The sequence below is a fragment of the Lipophrys pholis genome (genome assembly GCF_963383615.2).
Source record: "Lipophrys pholis genome assembly, chromosome: 16".
Classification (NCBI taxonomy): domain Eukaryota; kingdom Metazoa; phylum Chordata; class Actinopteri; order Blenniiformes; family Blenniidae; genus Lipophrys; species Lipophrys pholis.
Window position 1 is genome coordinate 14,047,213 of NC_137634.1, and position 19,008 is coordinate 14,066,220.

The window sequence follows — 19,008 nt, forward strand, 5'->3', positions numbered from 1 at the left end:
CATAATTCAAGAATAAAAACCTTTAATTTTCGAATCATAATAATGCCATCGAAATGGCTACAGGGAAAGGGTTTGTGGCTTGCCGTTCACTTAAAAGCTTTTTCTTTTTTTTGTAACTAGTGTGTTGTTGCAAAGCTCATAATGGAAGATTCAAATGACACTCCATTAAAAGATACATTGGACATTTATGCTGCACATGATTCAGTGATGATAAAACCTTTATTGGCTGGTATAGTATGGCTCAATGCCAGGATTTCACTGATTAAAAAATGAGTGGAAAGCACTAAAACTTTAGCTAATGGCATCATGGTTTTTTTTTGTTTTTTTTATTTCAGTTAAATCTTGGTGTTGGCCAATCATACAGGCTTAGTGCCTGCTCTTTTCTCATTTGACAACATGACAGATAAGATGAAGCAGAGACTGTGATAAATTTATTGGATGAATAATGAAAAAGACTTCATATTTTACATCTGAGCTCACAGCAAAATGATAGAGTGTCACCTAATGCTTTCCTGTACGAACTCATCAGTTCCCATTCAGCCACACATCCACTCCACACACAGGCCTAAAGCTTCTGGCACTCACAGCCCAGCAGGCTAATGCTCTGGCAGCTACTCTTCAAACAAATGCTCACAAAATCACACATGCTCTCACACACACACACACACACACACACACACACACACACACACACACACACACACACACACACACACACACACACACACACACACGCCAGACTGGGGCATTTCCTGGGGAATGAGTATGAGGCCATCAGCAGTATTACAAGCCAATGCCACCTCATGACCAGCAGGACAGACTGATAGAGGGAGAGAGAGAGAGAGAGAGAGAGAGAGAGAGAGAGAGAGAGAGAGAGAGAGAGAGAGAGAGAGAGAGAGAGAGAGAGACCCAGCCAGCCAAAGTCAGACAGATGAAACAATGCGATTGATAGAGGGATAAACAGTTGACATCATTGTTCCAGAAAGATCAGCCTTTTGTCGGAGATCTTATGTGTGCATCAATGGGGAGTTTTGGATGCAGGCTGGGTGGGATGGGGAGGAAGGCCTATAAATGCAGCACAGGACAGCACACCAGCACCCAATCTCAAAGAGAATCAGCTTTCCTCACACTACTCTAACACCACTCCTGGAATCTTATCATGGATATTCCCATCCAGTATTCCTGGTACCGCCGTGGCTTCCCACATCGATTCCCTGACCTCTCCTTGGCAGAACCTCTCACTGATTGGCCACTGGCGTGGCCCTTCCCTTGGTCCTTCCCCTGGATGCGTCCTCTGTTTATGCGGTGGTTTAACTGGCCAGACAATGGACACAGTGAGGTATGGTAAATAATTCATTAATGTTCTTGAGAATGCCAGAATGTCTTTGAAGAAATACCTGTAAGCCGGGGGTATTTCTCCTACTTGGCATACATTTGTGCAATACATAATATATTACAGCTTTTCCTTGATTAACACACCTTCATTGTGAGATTCATATTTCTGATTTACATTACAGTAACAAAAATCTAACACTGGAGAAAATTCACCTTGACAGATACAACAAGGTTTTGTATAAATAGTGTGACAGTAACAGCCTGCAGTATGTTCCTATGCTCTGCTGACTCATTTTGCGAGGCCGTTTCTAACAGCTGCACTGTCTGTACAGATGCGAGTGGAAAAAGATCGCTACGTCATTTACATGGACGTGAAGCATTTTTGCCCCGATGAACTGTCTGTCAATGTTAGCGACGAGTTCATCACAATACACGGCAAACATGAAGAAAGACAGGTGAGACAGACTTTAGAGACCTTCCGAAAAAACATTGATGAGATGGATTTGATGACATCTTACTCCCTAACTCTGTTTCCAGGATGACCACGGCTATGTATCAAGAGAGTTTCTGAGGAAGTACAGACTTCCTGCTGGTGTGTCGAGTGCTGACGTGAAATCCAGCCTGTCGGCTGACGGTGTGCTGACAATCACAGCACCACGAGCATCTCCTGGTCCGGAGCGCGGTATTCCTATTTCCTGTGAAGATGGGACACAGAAGCAAAAAATGTAAGGCTGAGTCACCAGACTCTGTCTTACAACTAACCCCAAATTTTGCCTTGTGTTATATTTAACCTCTTACTTTTTGTCTGCACCATTAGGTAGGACAATAGGCAAAAATGTCTAAAAGTGCAGGTGGGATTTAACGGAACAGAATCTAACTTGTAGATCACTCTTTTTCTGGTGTCTTCACTAAAAACAGTAGTATTCTAAAAAAGAAAAAAAACAAAGGCTAAAATGCTGAACCACATAATAGTGATCTGAGGTATATGGATGTTAAGAGCGCTATTTCCATATCACAAATTTATTACATATATTAAATGCATATTTCATTAGGCATTTGGGTGTTTTAAAATGCCCTGCACTGAAGTTCCATATTTTCATGCTGCAACTGGCTTGCAGCACCATTTTCATCAAGTTTATCAATTAGAAATGTGATGACTTAATATGCAAATTTCACACATCCGATGATAAAAACCTGGATGTGTTAACTAAAATCTACAGTGCACAGTTAGTGGCTACAAGTAAGATGCCAAATGTGCTTTGTTGAATCTAATGCTGGTTTCTGTATGTGTGAGGAAGAGGTTCTCTGAAAGGAATTTACAGTGATTTTTGTTAAGTCACAAAAAGCCACCAAAGGTCTGTTCTACACTGAGAAAGTAGAAAGAGGGTGAATGAGCAAAAATGGAAAGGAGCAGACAATGTGAGAAAGTAATGTTTTGAGTCAGAAAGAGTTTATTATTGGGCTCCTTTTCCACAAGGGAGCGTCACCTCTGAGCTGCTAAGGGTTGAGTCTGTGAATGTATGTGAGAGTAAGTGCATTTTACTTGTAGATGCAAAAAATATAATTTTGCGATATCGGCAAGAAAACCTTGGCATATTAACACAGAGGAAACTAACAGAATAAAGAAGAAAAAACCTAAATGCAAATGCCTGACGTGTCATTTCTGTTTCTTTATTTAGAAGGTTCTGTATTTCACTATGGAAATCAATTTAAGTTGTAATGCACATTTCAGAGACGCCAATGAAGTCAGGCTTTATTTGACTTAAAACATTTGACTGATTTCTATTACAAACAGGTCAATTTATTCAGTAGTCTTTCATGTGCTTGAACGTCCGTGCTTGAATAAGAAGAAAAAGAAACTGTAGACTTTAAAGAAAAAAACTGATCGATTATTTTTGCAATCCATAACTTGATATTTGCAAAATGAACAAAGATAGAACGATGAGTATGTCTGGAGTTATGCTGTGGAAACTGACGTAGAAGAGAAAAACAGGGCATGAAGCCGACAGAGTCTAAACACATTTCTGTGCTATAGCATTCATATTTATGAACTATTGCTATATGCAGAAGAATAAACTTAGTCAACAATATGTATCGGAAGACCATCTGAATCAAATCCAAATAGCTGACAAGAAAGTTGTTCTCTTTATGAGTAAAGATGACATCAGTTGCAGTAGAAGTCCCATTTCTGGAAAGAAAAACAGAAGAGATGCTGAATTAGAAAAAATAAAAGAAGAAGATAAAAGCTACACATCCTCATGCACATGTGTGTAGATGTGTGTAGATGTGTGTAGATGTGTGTGCATCTTCACTTACTGTAGTTTTGACTTCGGTATTGGCTGGCATGAGAGGATGTGTCTCCTCCACTACGCTACTCGGGAAATGGCCAACACGAGCTTCCTGTTGCCCATAATATGAGTCTTGTACCTGCACACACATTTTCGAGATCTCAGATGACTGCTTAACTTTTGTTAGTCTTGCACATGATTGATCACATCTCTGTGGCGTCGGTGAGTTTTTGTTGACCAAATGACATTTTGCATTACACACAAATGTTTTACTCACACTGCCAGCCCAAAAGAGGTTCCCTCTGTCTTTCAGCAGGGCATAAACATAGACAAGCTGCCCCTGTCTGATAGGGATGAATCTGCAGTCTCCAGGGTAGTAATCCTGCAGAGCACGAGCTATCAGGATGGGATCTGGAGAAGAATGTAGGAGACTGATGTGAATTGGGAAAGGAAATTACATGGACACAGTTAAACCCGGGACCTAGATGTACAGTAAGATTAGTTCAAGCAACAACTTGTGAGTAGAGCAGACACAAACGCGGGAAGAAATTTGCTACTTACGGCTGCATTCAGAGTCAGCACAGAGTTTCTTGTCCGCCAGTTTAGGCATCTGCCTTCCAGCTTCAGAGGTCGCCAGCAAAAGCCACACAGCAAGAGCAAATATGGTTCTGCAAGCCATGTCTTCATGTGAGTACACCGCCTGTTGTAAAACCTCCTTAAAGGTGTTTGTGGACAAGCTCTTTAGTCCTTTTTGTCTCTTTGCTGACCCTGAGGAGGAGGAACAGCTGCTGCCGTTCCTTTTCTACTCTCCCTGCCCCCTAATGAACACACACAGAGCTCCTTTCAATCCCTTCAAGCAGGTAAACAGGATGGGGGGGGGGGGGGGGGGGGGGGGGGGCAGATGAGGAGAAGGAGGTGCTGCTGGGCTAAATTAGACAGACCCCTGCTTGTGTCCTGAATTTTCCATCTCTCGCCCTGCGTCACTTCCACTCAAACAGCATGAAGTTTAACTGCGTCAGTGAATTCTTCAGCACTGATGTGTTCCCTCTGTCTTTATTCAATCACTGTATCCGAGCATCACCTGTCTGACTCCACTGATCTCCTCTATACTCTTTGCATTCCTCCCTGTGTTTTGCTCCCTTTACCTTGTGCGCTCAGGAGGAGGTGGAGCCACGGGCTGTATTTGTATGTTTCCACTGCCAAGGGAACCAGCTGAGCCTCTCTTGCGTAAACACTCCCAAGCGCACACTCTCACCAGACAGGAAGAGTTTTACCTGCTCGGTTTGAGTTGGCCAGGAAGTATCAGGTAAGATCGGCTTACTTTTCAGTCTTTAAAGTAAATAAGAGGAACTTGGATTTACATCGTTTTCTAATTAACAAAATTAGAACACATTTTTAATTGTCAGTCCATCATTTAAAACAGGACGAGTGTGGCTTCATGGGAGGCATCAACAGGTGAGACTGTGGTGGCGTCAGGCCAAAAGACAGGTCTTGCAGGAGAGTTGTGAAACTGACACCTCAATGCCGGCTTGACCCAAATTTTGTTTATTTGACAAATATTGGAAGGAATGTTTTCAACTGTGATATAAAATCATGTGCGGCAGCAATGTCTCACCAGCCCCTATAATGCTGGCAAAGCAGTAAAGGGACTTTAAAGACTTTTTCAGAAACTGATTAAATTAGACTCTTCTGGCATAATTTCAAAACTACTGTATTTGCTGAAAAGGTGAAGTCCAGTGCTTTCGGAATGTGGTGAGGAGTGCTGGAGAATGATAACAGTGCAGATGATGTTTCAGTGGGAGTAACAAAAGCACCTGTCGGACAAAAGACCTCCTTATAGGCCAGGCTGACTTATGTTACCAGAAAACAACTGGCCTGATTTTCATCCAATGGTATTTTGTATGTGACTAAATGTATTTTCTTTTCCCCAGATTTCTCTGTCAACAAGTGTTTTAAAGGCGGGGGAGATTTAAAAGACACGAGCATCACGGTCGCTGGAAACACAGTAAAGACGTGTGGAAGAAACGTATTTAAGGGTTATAAAACTGAACCAGTCAAATCATTCTACACTGGAGTGTCAACAAGAAGTGAAGAGTTTTTTGAAGTTGTTTTTTTTTTAGTCTGTATTTTTTGCTAGTTAAGGGTTGTTCAGCCCCTGGGTGGTTAACAGTTACAGGTTCTGGGTCAAGAGTGATGCATTTTAATTGATTTTCCCGCAAGTCACTGGCCATGTTCACACCCAAGAGAGGTAGCCTTCCCACACCCAGCCTGGAGGACTCCTTCTTTCCTCTCTCGTCGTCTTCCTCGGGCTCTCTCTCTTTTGCGCTCCCCTCCTCGGCATCGTCTCCCGGTGTTAATGACAGTGGAGGAGGGATAGAGACCGACCTGATATTAGCCGCAGAGCTGGGTCAGGCTTTACTGGAGAAAAATGAGGAGCTGGCAGCCTCTCTGGAGCTGACGACCAAGGAGATTGAGGTAAGGACGGAGAGGCTGTGCACTAAGCTTGTTGCTCTTTCTTTTATGTATATAACTTATAACAACATTATAAACACAGCTTATGAAGCATTTGGTCGGGACAAAAGGAAGACTGAAATGTTTTTGGTGCAAACAAGCACCTGGTCTTCAAAAGGATTTGTACCGTGCAGTGCTCAGATTATACATGTGGAAAAACCTGTAAGTCTAAACTTAACAACACTTCCACTCAAGACAATTACAATTATCTTCACAGAAAGCTAATTATCTGGTAGTTACGCCACAATTATTAAGTGAAAATATTTTTATAAGAAATAAAATAAAAAAAACCCATCTAAATGGAGAAATGAATGCGGTTCATCAATATACTTAAGTTAGGGTCAGGTCTGACTGTGCTGTCAATGAGGTTAGAATATTAATAGCAAAATGTTATTTCAGAAAAAAAAACTGACAAACAAATTGAAGTATGTACAGAATTTACCCACCTAATATTTCTACATTCTTTGCTTGTGTCTTGAAACAACCTAACACAGTGTTTATTATCTCAGGCCTTGCAGCAGGAGAAACATGTCCTGCAGAGGAAGCTGGAGATGATTGAACTGACGTCTGGGCAGAGGGAGGCCGAGCTGACAGCTGATTTGGCACATTTGAGTGCTCAGATGGAGAAACACCACAGCCAGGGGCGAGACCGATGGAAAGATGAGACCGAGCAAATGAGCCAGCTCGCCGGTCATAACCAGCGCCTGGTGGAGCAGCTTGCAGAGGTCAGTCTGTTCAGCCTGGGCAGATTCCCTCTGCACGCTGCGTGTGTGTGTTGTGCCACAGTCGCACACAAAGCAACAATGCAGTCCAGCAGGTTGAGGGAGTCCTATTCAAGTCTGCCGTGAAAAACCGTTCTCATCTTTGTTCTTGTCCCATTCACTGGCTAGGCCGTGACAGTGGAGCACGCCTTGAGGACCGAGCTTCGGAACCTCAGGGAAGAAATGGAAGAATCATCTTTTAACAGGAATGTCAGCTTCACACAATTGGAAAGCATACAAGCTGAGGTACATTAACGGCGTGACTTCTTTTTGTTTTGCACAAGAAAACCTTCAGTAGTTTCCAACCTGTCCAGGATCCACATGCAATGATGCAGAGCTGATTTTCAGAGCTTTTGCAGGAACGTTGTTTTAGAAATCTGCAAGCAGATAATTAAATGTCCTAGAATACATATGCTGGAATATCTATGTTATATTCTTGTGTTTGCTCTGCTTTTATATGACACTGATTAAACACAAACAACACACAATTGTGAAAACTCCTGGAGATTTGCTAAAGCATGAACATTTGGGACGTAGATAAACAGAACTGTAAATAAATATGTTAAAAAGAAGCATATTTAAATTCTGGAAATACAATTTTCACATTAATGCAGTGTCATCCTTCCTCCCCGTGCAGAACAGAGTTTTGCAGGAGCGTCTGTCACACATGGAAAAACAACTGAACGCTTCGCAGGAGGACAGTCAAAGACTTCGCATGGAGAAGGAAGGACTGAGAGACAGACTGTCAGAGCTTCAGATCAAACTGAAAGATAAAGAAGCAGAGGTGAGGAGACTGACATTAACTGCCATTTTCACAGATGAATCTGGGGAGGACCAGGAACACATTCAGATCTGCCACGGGAGATCTTACTCATCACTAACAGAAGTCACTAACATGTCTTGTTTAAGACTGTTAATCTGCATGTGTGCTTCTGGCTGTTACTGACAGTGTGTGTGTGTGTGTGTGTGTGTGTGTGTGTGTGTGTGTGTGTGTGTGTGTGTGTGTGTGTGTGTGTGTGTGTGTGTGTGTGTGTGTGTGTGTGTGTGTGTGTGTGTGTGTGTGTGTGTGTGTGTGTACATAGATAGAGCAGGAGCAGGGGGTGGTGTTTGAGTTGCGCACCTTGAATCACTCTCTACAGCAAAGAGCTCTGAACCTGGGAGAAGAGAGCATCCTGGACAGTACATACACACCACCTTTGTCTCTGCTTAGTGAAATTCAGCAAACACAGGTACCCACAGAGAAACACACACACACAAACACACACATTACAGTCTACAGGCAGCTGCGTACTAACTTCTAACTAAATGTACTAATTCTTATCCCGTACATATATAGTTCTGGATGTTTGCAAAATCTGAATCTTTAGTCAATTTGTTCTAGAACTGCAATTATGAAGTTATCGTCTTTTTTAAAAAAATAATTTTTTTTTAGCAATTTCACATTTTGTTGTGGTGTTTATCTCTCCCTCTACCCAGGTCAAAGACGCTCTCTTAACTCACTCCACAATCCTGCAAGCAAGAGATGAAGAAATTCAGGCACTGAAAGAAGAGGTCAGTTCAAATGTTTACAGTCACACACATGCAAACACTCACAAATGCTGTAAGGATCAGAACCGAAACCTGTGTTTGTGGTGACACAGTATTTCCTTAAATGTACTCACCTCAAAAGTACAGAATGTGATATTCTGAAATGAAAACCACCTTTAACAAAGCCATCCAAATATTCATGAGAACTCTCCAAATGTTAAGTAAACCAGGTAGTCTTTGCCAACTAAGTCCTGTAATGCAACATCCTACCACAAGATAGTGCAGTGAGCCACATGACCTAGTTTTCTAATTGAAGAAAGCTCTGCAGAGTTTTAATATCAATTTAATAAGAATTGATAATAAAATAATAATATCAATATTAATATCAAAGAACAAGAAATACATTGACAGCTGAAGCTCTGAAGGAATGTTGCTCACTACTGTAACCAAAATTCAAATCTCCGTCTAGCATTTAACAAATATGTAAAATAAATAAAAATGGGTTTGACAAAATTTTCAATTTCAGCTCCAAACAAGACAAGAAGAATTAGACACTCTGCGGGAGGAAATCGGGCCTTTTGTTGATAATCCTGGAAAGCCAAGCTACAGGTAATGGTCTTCTCCCCTTCAAAGGTTGCCACAGCAGATTCCTTGACTCCATCTCACCCTATCCTCTCGCTCCTGTAATATTATACCTGCGAACTGAACATGCTCTGCTTATTTTCTCGTGACTATCCAGTGCTCTTGAGAGTGAACTGGCCACGGTTCAGCAGGAGAAGGAATCCCTGACTCAGCAACTTCTCAACACAATCAAACACAAGGTGGCGCTGTCTCAGGAGTTAGAAGCCTGGCAGGTAGGTTCATGAGCAGGATCACAATCTAGTGGATGTCTGTGTCAGTTATATTAGATCAGTGTTTTGATTTTTTTTTTTTAAATCCCCTCATGCGAATCGTTTGTCTGGCTGCAGGAGGACATGCGGTTGGTGATCAATCAACAGGTGCTACAAAGGGAGGAAGATAGGAAGATTGAAAGAGAGAAAGAAAGAGAGAGCAGGGCTGGACTCCAAAGAAGCAAGTCCTTGAAACTGAAAGGAGAAGGAGCGAAAGGAGGATTCCTCTCTTTTTTTAGAGACAAGGCGGTTTAAATGGACTGTATCCAAGACACTGCGAGCTCTTATTGCCACAATGGACACTGTACCATGGTAACAGAATAAAAAAAAAAATATTTTATATTTGTATACAGACATGTACAGTATATTTGTAACTTCAGTCTTTATATAGATGTATATAATAATTTTTAAGTCACTATTGATTTACAATTGTGTTGTTTTTTGTTTTTTTTACTATTGATTGTTTTTCATTTTAAACTTTATATTGTTCAATCGCTCTGTCAGTTCATAAAGAAATAATTCTACTGATGTGTGTGACTGCACGTGAAGTTACTGAAACACGGATTTGCACAAAGGTGTGAGCTGGAAAAATGAAAAACATTTAGTTGAAGTTGTATAAATTCAAAGAATTGGTGGATGTGTTCATGAATATACAAATGCATTACTGACTTGACCATTCTAGAGGAAGTGTTTGGTCGCATAAAAAAGGTTCATTTAATGACACTGATTTAAACAGGCTTGACTCTGGTTGTGAAAGATGGTACACTGACAAAAACATAATAAAACCCTAATAAAAATGCTGAATCGATGTGTAAAAAAATAAATGAAAACGTGAGGAACGACTTGCAATTCTCATATTATGAATTAAGGATGGACATGTCTATAAATCATGAAACACACGTACAGAGGAAAGAGAAAAGTCTGTTCCAGGCAAAATGATATGGGTGTAGTTTACTTAGTGCAACAAAACAATGAGCTAAAGAAGCATGGAAAAATGGCAGTAATTACTGAGGTTAAGTTCACGCTTAAGTGGGCACGCACTGCTGGTTTCTATCACATGGAGCCAAGAAAGACAAGGACTACGATAGAAATGACATCTTTAATAAATTCAAAAAGAATTTCACTCCCTTCCATTTGTTACCATGCTGTAATTACATAATGCATCAACAATACGTATGCGATATTAGTGAAACTGCCGAGATGCAGAATGAGCGTGAGTAGTGCAGAGTGCATACAGGTCGGTTTAACCGCGCTCTCATCCCTCAGAGTGTTAGCACATACAGAGCAACACCTTTTCTATTAGGTTTGTATGTGGAGCGCACACACTATAATGCCCAAAAAGCACACACTAACACTTCTATAGAATTCTTATGGGAACATACTGGTATTTTAATCAAACAATCTTTTTTTTTTTTCATTAAAGCAAACACAGAGTTGACGAGGCAGCTGACCACTGTGTTTCCAGACTGATTCACTGAGTTTTATTTCTAATGTCTGTTGTTTTGCTCTTTGTATCATGTAATAAAAAGTTAAAAACAACACGCACTAAAACCTCAACCGTGCTGGTACATCCACGCTTCAAAAATAGTAAAAATATATTGTTATTGATGAGGAGTTGTGAAATTTCTTTATTTAGATTTTTGTATGATTTCATATGTACCAATTATTCGAAATGTTGGGCAAACAGATCAAACATACATGAACTACAGTCATGGGGTTAAAATATATAAAAAAAAACATTTTTAAATACAATTTATATACATAAAATTTCTGACTACCTGAAGTATAAAATACATTTTTAGGATAATAATAGAGTATGCCTTTAATCCCTTCTGTTTCCACTGTCCAGGAGGTGATGTGCGATCTGGTCCAGTTGTCCTTTAAAACTTTCCTCTGCTCCAGTAGTGAATGATCCTTTAATCACCAAATCAGAAAACATCCCCTCCATAAAGAGGTAGTCTTGTAAGAAGAGTCAGTAGAAATGTTGCGGTGAGGCTGACACACCTTTCAGGATCAGGTCATTTTAAAGCCTCTGGTCTCTGGACGGACGTCCTGGCAGGGTAATGTAACTCCTGCATTGGGAGTTTCCCTGGAGGATTATCCAACATTCACGCCGAGGCCCACTTGCAGCTTGTCACCTCTGTGATTTACAAAGGCACCCATGATTAGGGTGGCTGGGAGCGGAGTCAGGCGCTTCTCCAGCACGCCTCCAATGATGCACCGGCTGTTTATCATCCCTGCATATACACAAACAACAGACCTTATTATGCTGGGCAGTAAATGGCCTGAATAGTTTCAAGAGTTGGAGCGTACCTCGAAACACCATATTGGCCTCAGGGAGTTCCATCTGGTACCCAAATGAAGTTGTGGTCTCCTGTGTCCTGGTGCTAGCTTCAAACTCCACACCAACTTGAATCTGACAAACACACAATTGTACACGCGTCCAAAGAACCAATAAATACACAACATATATATATATATATATATACACTGATCAGCTCTAGCATTATGACCATCTGCCTATTATTGTTTTGATCCCATTGCATGGCCTCAATAGAAGGTGTGATGTCATGGGACCATGTACACCACTGAACCTTGACTGCAATTACCCTGCTCCTGATTCAACATGTTTACGCCCTTAAACTATTTTTGACAAAGAGTGACAACTGATGATGGAACAAGAACTGCAGTTTTAATGATACTACGTCACAATTTTTCCCTTGAAAAAGTCACTGAAATCCATATGCATGTCCGTCATTCACAAACTGTTCACTTGCTCCCTGGTATATCCCAACTACTAAAATGTTTCCAGACAAAGAGATAATCTATGTTATTCACTTCTGCTCCTAATGTTGTGGCTGATTGGTCTATTCATTTGTTTTGTTTATACCTGTTTGTTAGCTCTGTGATAGTAGCTGGCGTGAGCGCCTCCTTTCCCCGCATTCAATGTTGCTACCCAGTTTGGTCCTGCATGGAAAGACGACAGACAGTTAAAAACTAACTTTATATCTGTGCAAGACATCAAGAAGTTACGAACTCCATTCAAATCACAAAACTGAAATCTCACTTGAGTACTGTCCTGCCAAGGTTAAAATTCCTCCTTCCTCTGCTCTCCCACGATGGTACACAAGTTCCCCCCCAAGCACCAGACCGGAGGAGACACTCTGCAGGAAGTGTGCCACAAGGATAACTGTGGAAGAAAAAGACACGAAAGTGATGAATGATGTAAATTATATAGATAAAAGGTCCTCACTGCTAATATGAAGTATGAAAAGTAAAGGTACAAAAAATACAAACAGTAAAGACCTGAGGTATGTCTTAGGATCTCTAACACACTAAAGTATTTTCCTTCAGTTACTCACCTGACTCTCTCAGGATGTCGGGGTTGGCGACTGTCACAGCAGCAGTGAAGTCATTCCCTCGGTACTCAGTTTCAAATTGCCACGTTACAAACTGGGACTGCTGGGTCTGAAAACGTCATCAAGAAATACAAACATCGATGTACTTCCGTACTGTGCTACTTTCAAGGTACTGTGTTATTTTACGGACAGTGGCTGAATGTGGGATGGAGCAGCTGCACTTGGAAGCAAACGCCAGACGTTAGGCTCCTACCTGGAACACCGTTCTGGCTCGTACACGTTCAGTGAGATGAAGCAGAGCGTGAGCATTCAGACTACCTGAGGAGTCCATCTCACCGATCAATGCTGGGGCATCCTAAAAATGAAAATGCATTGAGCAGTTTGTTGAAGATGGTGACAAACTGACAAAAGTTCCATGTGTTTTTTCCGCCCAGTGTTTCAGTAATATACTTTTATTGACGAAGTTGCGTTCATGGCTCAAGCTTTACCTTGTCCTTGCTGCAGTCATCAGACTGCAGATGCTCCACATGGAATCGATAATACGAAGGACTCACAGCGCTGAGGTGGAGAGTGTGACTGGCCTGGAAGTAGTCACATTTATCAAGTTATAGATCTGATGTCCCCGTCTTAAAACACAGGTAACAATCTGCAATGTAATCAGAATCACCTTAAAGAAGCTGCTGAGAGTTTTATTGATGATCATCTTGACACCTTCAATCTGTTGTGGAAACACTTCTGAGGGAGTAGAAAGAAGAACAAAAACCACTGAGAGTGAAATCATCGACACATACTGCGACACACACACACGCAAGCAAACACACACACACATACAAATATGAGTGAGTTTTGTTGATTAGATCACGAGTACCTTTGCAGCTTCTGTGGAGAGAGTGGAAGCTGCCTGGGTTTGGTAGGCGGCCATCCCTCCTCTCCCAGCGTGGTGGACTGTCCCAATGGGCAGGATGTGCGTCCCAGCGGGATGAAGGGGGATCGGTAGAGAAAGGCCAGTTCTGATGGCCAGGATTGGAAGACAAAGCCAGAACGCTGCCCATGTGGGCACAACACTTCCTACAAAAGACAGGAAAACAACAACAGAATTAAGGTCATTTACTTTTCTGCCAGGGCATGATGCTTTTAAACACAAAGCATGTCCTGTTCGAGGAAAACAGACGCACAACAGAATCCTGTCCACCACCACTCAAACACAAATTTAGGTAGAATTACATCTTTTCTTGACCAGTTCTGCTGTTATTAAATTCACATGATGAACACATACTGCTGAGATGCCAAAAGGGACCAATTTTTTTTTTTTTTTTTTTTAATATATCACCGCAGATTTGTAGATAATTGACTCTAAAGCTACATTAATGAGGATTATTTACATCATGCAGAGGCCATTAGTTTCCAGTAGCAGGTGCAGCCGCTCCGTTAGCTAGCATGACCTTAGCATCTGCAGAATAAAGTCATGTATGTGTGAGGAAAATTTCAGTATACCTTCTTCCGGCGTAATCGAGACACCCTAAAACCCCGAGGAGCGCTGAGAATGGCACATCAGTTGAGCTGTCAGGTGGATTTTTTCAAATGGTTTCATAAAGTACTTAAGTGATGCTGGGATGAACTGATGCTGCGAATAAATACCTCCTCAGCTGAGGTGCGCCGCCCTGCAAATGTGTCCCTCTCCACGGGAAATCAAATGTCTCGTAAAAAGCACCCCGACATTAACGTGCATCCTGATGTAGGTCGGTTATAACACGGTTGAAATAACGGATGGATATTTTCTGTTTCTCACTTTAAATATATCATATTGCTGTTTTGAGGTTTTTACAGAATGAAGATGGGGTGAATGGTGTTTCTTGTCGGACCGTTGTATGTGCGACACCAGTCCAGCGCACAAGCTGCTACAGGTGAGATAAGATCCCAGAGCAGCAGAAGGTCACCGGCGTCGCTCTACAATCTTGAAAAAACAAAACGCGTTTATTGCACAGCCGAGACCGTGTTAGATCCGGAACGACATGGTTTTCATGGAAAAACACGTCGTGTTTTATTCAATTTGACCGTGAAGAAGATCGAATGCGGTCGCTGTCACTCCTACACACGCGTCTCCTCCTCCCGTCGCACTGGGACACAGCAGCCAGAGACGAGCTTCAATCAACTTTTCAGGGATTTCTTTTAGTTTTTGTGTGTGTGTGCATTTCCACTTTTTTTTGCCGGATATGTCTCCTTCACGGTCCATCTTGCTGGTGGGAGAAGGGAACTTCTCATTTTCTGCCTGTGTCAGTCAGAGCTACTCGGGGAGTGAGAGCAGCGTTACGGCCACTTGCCTGCAGCATCAGGAGGAGGCACTGCGGCACGACAGGGCCGCCACCAACATCCAGATCATCAAGGACTCAGGTACCCGCTGCTGCCGCGACCGAGAATGTTAAGAGGTTCACACTTTGTTGTACTGCACTTTTCTTTTCTTTTTTTTTTTCCTCATCTTAAAATGTGTTGTCCAGGTGGGACTGTTCTCTTTGGGGTGGACTGCACAAAGTTGGGGGAGTGTGCGTCCCTGCGGGGCCGTGTGTTTGACCGGGTGGTGTTCAACTTTCCCCACTGCGGGAGGAAGAGCGGGGTGAGGAAGAACAGGGAGCTTCTCAGGAACTTCTTCCTCAGGTATGAAGGAATCACACCACATCCATACCATTCACCTGTCATCCTTTTCGGATTCGCTGGGGCATTATTTATTTATTTATTTACTTTTTTTTTTTACTTTGCTTTGCTCTGCTCTGTTTATTTGTTTTGTGTGTTTTTATTTATTTTTGTTTTGAATAACTTCATTTGTGCCCACGTGTCAGAAATAAACTTTTCAATTCAATTCACATCTTCTTCTGTTGTTCTCTCTAACATCCATCGTGTTTCAGATTTTCATTGTCAATATTGATTAGTTTGCACTTGAACATTGTTTATTTCAGCATTCTGGTTTTTTTAATTGTCAAAATAAAGTCGTTTAACAGAAATTGAAATGGTACAAAACTATAAAAACTTGTCATTTAGCATGTAGTCTAACAATTATTCGATGGTTTTTCCATAATCAGTGTCATCCATACCTGTCAGATTTGAGTTTTGTTTCCATTTTTTAACTCAATAAAAAAATGACAACTTTATTCAGAGATTGAAATCGCTCTTATTACCAACTGAGGGTCACACAAGGGTGGTCAATCAGATTACAAGCAGCCAGTCTGTTCACAGTGGATGCACTGCTCATGGATAAACTTAGTATTTCTAAACCTAAATGAGTCTGAAAATGCTAATTCTTCCATTTGAGTTTCTATATTAGCATTTTGAATGGAGACAAATTTTAGAAGTGTAAACCGATTGCAGAACGAGACCAGACCATGATCCGATATCAACTTTAACAGTTACAGTGACGCCTGTAAATGTACTGTAATGCTTTTTAGCTTATTTCAAAGTTGCGCTCTACTACACTCGAAGTGACACAGAAACTTATTGACACCAGTTTGGTTGGCTGAAGAGCATACATCACCCAACTTTCTCTTTAAAGTACCACAGTCCTACAGACACAATGCATTGCCTATTTTAGCAAGATTAGCCAGCTACATATGGATTTAAGTCCAAATTATTTTCTCTCTGCTGATGTTGCATGAAACACACTGAATTTGCCCACTTGCTCACTTTGAAGCTGCCTGAGGATGTGTCGGCAGGGATTTTCATGTTGCACGATACTTAATGTGTGTTTCCCTTCTCTTTACTTGCAGTTGTGTTCATGTGCTGGCTCAAGATGGGGAAGTTCATGTGTCCTTGTGCAATGGACAAGGTGGGACACCAGTGGACCAGCCAAAGCGCGAGTGGCACAACAGCTGGCAGGTGGTTGCGATGGCTGCCGAAGCCCATCTGATCCTCAGTGACGTCCGTCCCTTTGAAAGCGAGAAGCACCAGCAGTACAAGTGCACTGGATACAGGTAAGGGTGAAAGGTGAGTGTTAGTGTTTGAGAGGAATCGTGTGTGTGTGTGTGTGTGTGTGTGTGTGGGGGGGGGGGGGGGGGTGTGTGTGTGTGTGTGAGAGACATGTTTCCATGTTGAAGGTGTCTAATACATTTGTGGTTGGTGTGCAGGAGCCAGGATAAGGGCTTTCATGTGGAGAAAGCTTTGCTGCATGCGTTTACGCGCAGCCATCCATACACCCCTCCTCAGACACTTGAAGTTGAGGAGGCTGTTGAAGAGGAGCGAGTCCAGTACAACATACCAGCAGAGCTCAGTGATTATACATTTAGGTACAGTAACACAGAAATTCTCATGCTCTCTGCATAATGATCCATAAAAGTACTGTCAATGTCTCTTGCATTTCAATAGGAGATTTCTCTGCTCCGATTCGGTTCATCCTGTGAAGTTGGTGCAAGATTTTCTTCTCCAAGGACTAATTGAGAAGTGGTCAGTCTCCATGACGACCGAGACTATTCCCTTTCTCCTCACCGCCAAGCAGCTGCAGACATGCTGCTGTGGTATTGACGCTACACACTGCTACTGGATCCATCTGCTTCAGAAGGACCTCTCCTCTGATGTGCAAAGCTGTACAGACAGAGAGAAACACCAGGCAAAAGTGGCTCAGTCAGCAGCAGGTGTGATCACAGATAAAGAAGACAGGGTGAGGAGCAAAGCCTCACAATGCTTAAGGTCTGCACGCTCTCTTGATGTCGATCCAGAAGGGGAAAATTGTCTTTATTTGCTGCGCCCATCACTGCTTCCTCAGATGGAAGAGCTTTTAAATAAAAAAGAGGAGATAATTAAAAAGGTTGAGTCCCACTGCAAGACTGAAGGGAATAATAAAAGCGTGGAACATGAAGGAATTCAAGAGGAGGAGAGCTGTGGAGACTGCAATGGCGTGACCAACTTCTTGTTTGGTATTAGTGGCGTTGTATTCAGAAATGTACCCATTGGACTCTGGGCTTTGCCTGTTTTTCATGAGCTTCTCCTCAAAGGTGTTTTCCCCTCAGATAGTGAGCCATTTAAATTGCTTGGAGACGAACTGGAAGCCATGCTTGCTCCGTACGGAGTCTCCCTGCTACCAGAAGAAGGAGGTCTGTGCCTGAGAGCACAGCCCGTGGGATCAGTCGGTAAGGTGTTTGCAAGAAACGCCAGTGGCCACAACAGCCATATTAGCATCACTGTGTCGTTAAATTTGGACCTCCTCGCTGTGCTCCTGTTCTCACTCCCCGACTGGCGGCTTCTGTGGTCACATGACCCCCGTTTTCTGAAACAGTTTTCACTCCGGCCCTCGCCAGGAACTCCCTATCGGCCATTTTCCCTGTTTCCCGAGCACTTCAGTTTCGATGTCAGCTTCTGGACAGGGTCGACGTGGGAGGAAAACAAGTTTTACAGCGCAGTCCGAGAGGCCAGTCGTGGGACCGTGGAGCAAGTTAAACTTATGGACACATTCTCACATCCTGATCTGAGTCAGACCAGCTACTGTTACAGACTCGCGTATCACACGCACACACATGCTCTGTCACACACAAGAGCCCTCCAGTTTCACCAACACCTGGAGTGTCTACTTTCAACTCGATTGCAGGTGTCCATCAGGTAGCTGCCACTTAAAATAAACATGAGAAACCTGCTTATGAACAGGAAATCGGCCTATAATTGTTCGGACATTGTTATTACAAGTCTGTCACTGCTAATGTAAGCATTTATTCGAACAAGCTGTGGTGAAACAGTGTTTACAGTAACTAAGGCATTGCTCGCTAAAACCGTCTTTCTAAATGTAATTCAAATGCTGTGTTGTGTATGTATTAAAATAATAAACTTATTTAACAGCCATTTGTGGTCCACTATTCAATGCATGTTAAAAGTCACATGTAGCTAGAAAATAATGCTGGTAAAAGATAGTTTCTGTAAATTGAAAATAGACAGTTGATATTCAAAATGTGAGAGGAGCTTCAACAATATGTCCCCATAACTTCACACTGCACATGCTTTGTCTAATGCTGTATAGTTTTTGTTGAATGCTGGACTTTCTACGTTTTTTTACACATCAGATATTGTTTGGAGGTGTTGGATACATATTTGAGAATACAGTATAACCTGTCTGGTGTTATGCATTTAATTTCACTCAGGTAGGATTTTCATTTCAATTACAAATACAATAAGCTCACTGTTGAAATGTGTTTTAATGTGACAATGTATTTGTTTTTGCCAGGCTTTCATATCAAGAGATAAGAGGATAGAAATAGTGCTGGAATTTCCATAGATCAATGGAAATTACATCCCATTGATATTTTACAGAAATTGCGGACCCTTAAAAGATCTCTGGCGACTCCCAGAGTAGGACTGACCCACACTT

At 42.0% G+C, this 19,008-nt stretch overlaps 5 protein-coding genes across 8 annotated transcripts; 3 read left to right on the top strand and 2 right to left on the bottom strand.

Moving 5' to 3' along the window:
* Positions 1 to 1,159: 1,159 nt before the first annotated feature.
* Positions 1,160 to 2,064, top strand: LOC308121611 (alpha-crystallin B chain-like; the record flags this gene model as incomplete). The annotated part of the gene is made up of 3 exons (XM_080482940.1): positions 1,160 to 1,339; positions 1,668 to 1,790; positions 1,873 to 2,064. 3 exons carry the CDS (start codon positions 1,160 to 1,162, stop codon positions 2,062 to 2,064), a joined length of 495 nt encoding a protein of 164 aa, XP_080339066.1.
* A 700-nt stretch (positions 2,065 to 2,764) lies between these two features.
* mia (MIA SH3 domain containing) lies at positions 2,765 to 4,777 on the bottom strand. The gene is made up of 4 exons (XM_080482941.1): positions 4,185 to 4,777; positions 3,901 to 4,034; positions 3,652 to 3,762; positions 2,765 to 3,523 (listed from the first exon to the last, which is right to left on the bottom strand). Exons 1-4 carry the CDS (start codon positions 4,300 to 4,302, stop codon positions 3,500 to 3,502), a joined length of 387 nt encoding a protein of 128 aa, XP_080339067.1. The 5' UTR covers positions 4,303 to 4,777; the 3' UTR covers positions 2,765 to 3,499.
* A 4-nt stretch (positions 4,778 to 4,781) lies between these two features.
* Positions 4,782 to 10,153, top strand: bicdl2 (BICD family like cargo adaptor 2). Of its 3 annotated transcripts, none has more exons than XM_080482937.1 (10): positions 4,838 to 5,078; positions 5,555 to 6,098; positions 6,644 to 6,859; positions 7,025 to 7,141; positions 7,533 to 7,679; positions 7,978 to 8,124; positions 8,372 to 8,446; positions 8,949 to 9,031; positions 9,162 to 9,276; positions 9,391 to 10,153. In XM_080482937.1, exons 2-10 carry the CDS (start codon positions 5,853 to 5,855, stop codon positions 9,565 to 9,567), a joined length of 1,323 nt encoding a protein of 440 aa, XP_080339063.1. In that variant the 5' UTR covers positions 4,838 to 5,078; positions 5,555 to 5,852; the 3' UTR covers positions 9,568 to 10,153. The 3 variants fall into 3 exon arrangements, with proteins under 3 accessions (XP_080339064.1, XP_080339063.1, XP_080339062.1); XM_080482936.1 differs by having other exon boundaries at positions 4,838 to 4,929; XM_080482938.1 differs by lacking the exon at positions 7,978 to 8,124 and having other exon boundaries at positions 4,782 to 4,929.
* A 240-nt stretch (positions 10,154 to 10,393) lies between these two features.
* LOC308121610 (mitochondrial import receptor subunit TOM40B) lies at positions 10,394 to 14,501 on the bottom strand. Its single transcript, XM_080482939.1, has 10 exons — positions 14,166 to 14,501; positions 13,540 to 13,739; positions 13,339 to 13,406; positions 13,160 to 13,252; positions 12,925 to 13,026; positions 12,675 to 12,780; positions 12,380 to 12,502; positions 12,203 to 12,279; positions 11,626 to 11,728; positions 10,394 to 11,549 (listed from the first exon to the last, which is right to left on the bottom strand). The coding sequence occupies exons 2-10, from the start codon at positions 13,721 to 13,723 to the stop codon at positions 11,410 to 11,412; spliced, it is 996 nt and encodes a 331-aa protein (XP_080339065.1). The 5' UTR covers positions 13,724 to 13,739; positions 14,166 to 14,501; the 3' UTR covers positions 10,394 to 11,409.
* Positions 14,502 to 14,768: 267 nt separating this feature from the next.
* fdxacb1 (ferredoxin-fold anticodon binding domain containing 1) lies at positions 14,769 to 18,484 on the top strand. 2 transcript variants are annotated; one of them, XM_080482932.1, is made up of 5 exons: positions 14,769 to 15,062; positions 15,167 to 15,323; positions 16,427 to 16,630; positions 16,784 to 16,926; positions 17,022 to 18,484. In XM_080482932.1, the coding sequence occupies exons 1-5, from the start codon at positions 14,885 to 14,887 to the stop codon at positions 17,054 to 17,056; spliced, it is 717 nt and encodes a 238-aa protein (XP_080339058.1). In that variant the 5' UTR covers positions 14,769 to 14,884; the 3' UTR covers positions 17,057 to 18,484. The 2 variants fall into 2 exon arrangements, with proteins under 2 accessions (XP_080339058.1, XP_080339057.1); XM_080482931.1 differs by having other exon boundaries at positions 16,784 to 16,942; positions 17,022 to 18,479.
* Positions 18,485 to 19,008: the final 524 nt, after the last annotated feature.

Coding starts and splice junctions, on each gene's coding strand:
- mia (XM_080482941.1), bottom strand. CDS start 4,302: ATGGCTTGCAGAACCATATTTGCTCTTGCTGTGTGGCTTTTGCTGGCG. Junction 3,763..3,900: donor ACCTCTTTTGGGCTGGCAGT/GTGAGTAAAACA, acceptor ATGTGTGTGCAG/GTACAAGACTCATATTATGG. Junction 3,524..3,651: donor ATACCGAAGTCAAAACTACA/GTAAGTGAAGAT, acceptor TTTTCTTTCCAG/AAATGGGACTTCTACTGCAA.
- bicdl2 (XM_080482937.1), top strand. CDS start 5,853: ATGTTCACACCCAAGAGAGGTAGCCTTCCCACACCCAGCCTGGAGGAC. Junction 6,099..6,643: donor TGACGACCAAGGAGATTGAG/GTAAGGACGGAG, acceptor TTATTATCTCAG/GCCTTGCAGCAGGAGAAACA. Junction 6,860..7,024: donor TGGTGGAGCAGCTTGCAGAG/GTCAGTCTGTTC, acceptor TTCACTGGCTAG/GCCGTGACAGTGGAGCACGC.
- fdxacb1 (XM_080482931.1), top strand. CDS start 14,885: ATGTCTCCTTCACGGTCCATCTTGCTGGTGGGAGAAGGGAACTTCTCA. Junction 16,631..16,783: donor TACAAGTGCACTGGATACAG/GTAAGGGTGAAA, acceptor GTTGGTGTGCAG/GAGCCAGGATAAGGGCTTTC. Junction 16,943..17,021: donor CTCAGTGATTATACATTTAG/GTACAGTAACAC, acceptor GCATTTCAATAG/GAGATTTCTCTGCTCCGATT.
- LOC308121610 (XM_080482939.1), bottom strand. CDS start 13,723: ATGGGCAGCGTTCTGGCTTTGTCTTCCAATCCTGGCCATCAGAACTGG. Junction 13,407..13,539: donor TCTCCACAGAAGCTGCAAAG/GTACTCGTGATC, acceptor CTACTCCCTCAG/AAGTGTTTCCACAACAGATT. Junction 13,027..13,159: donor ATGACTGCAGCAAGGACAAG/GTAAAGCTTGAG, acceptor TTTCATTTTTAG/GATGCCCCAGCATTGATCGG.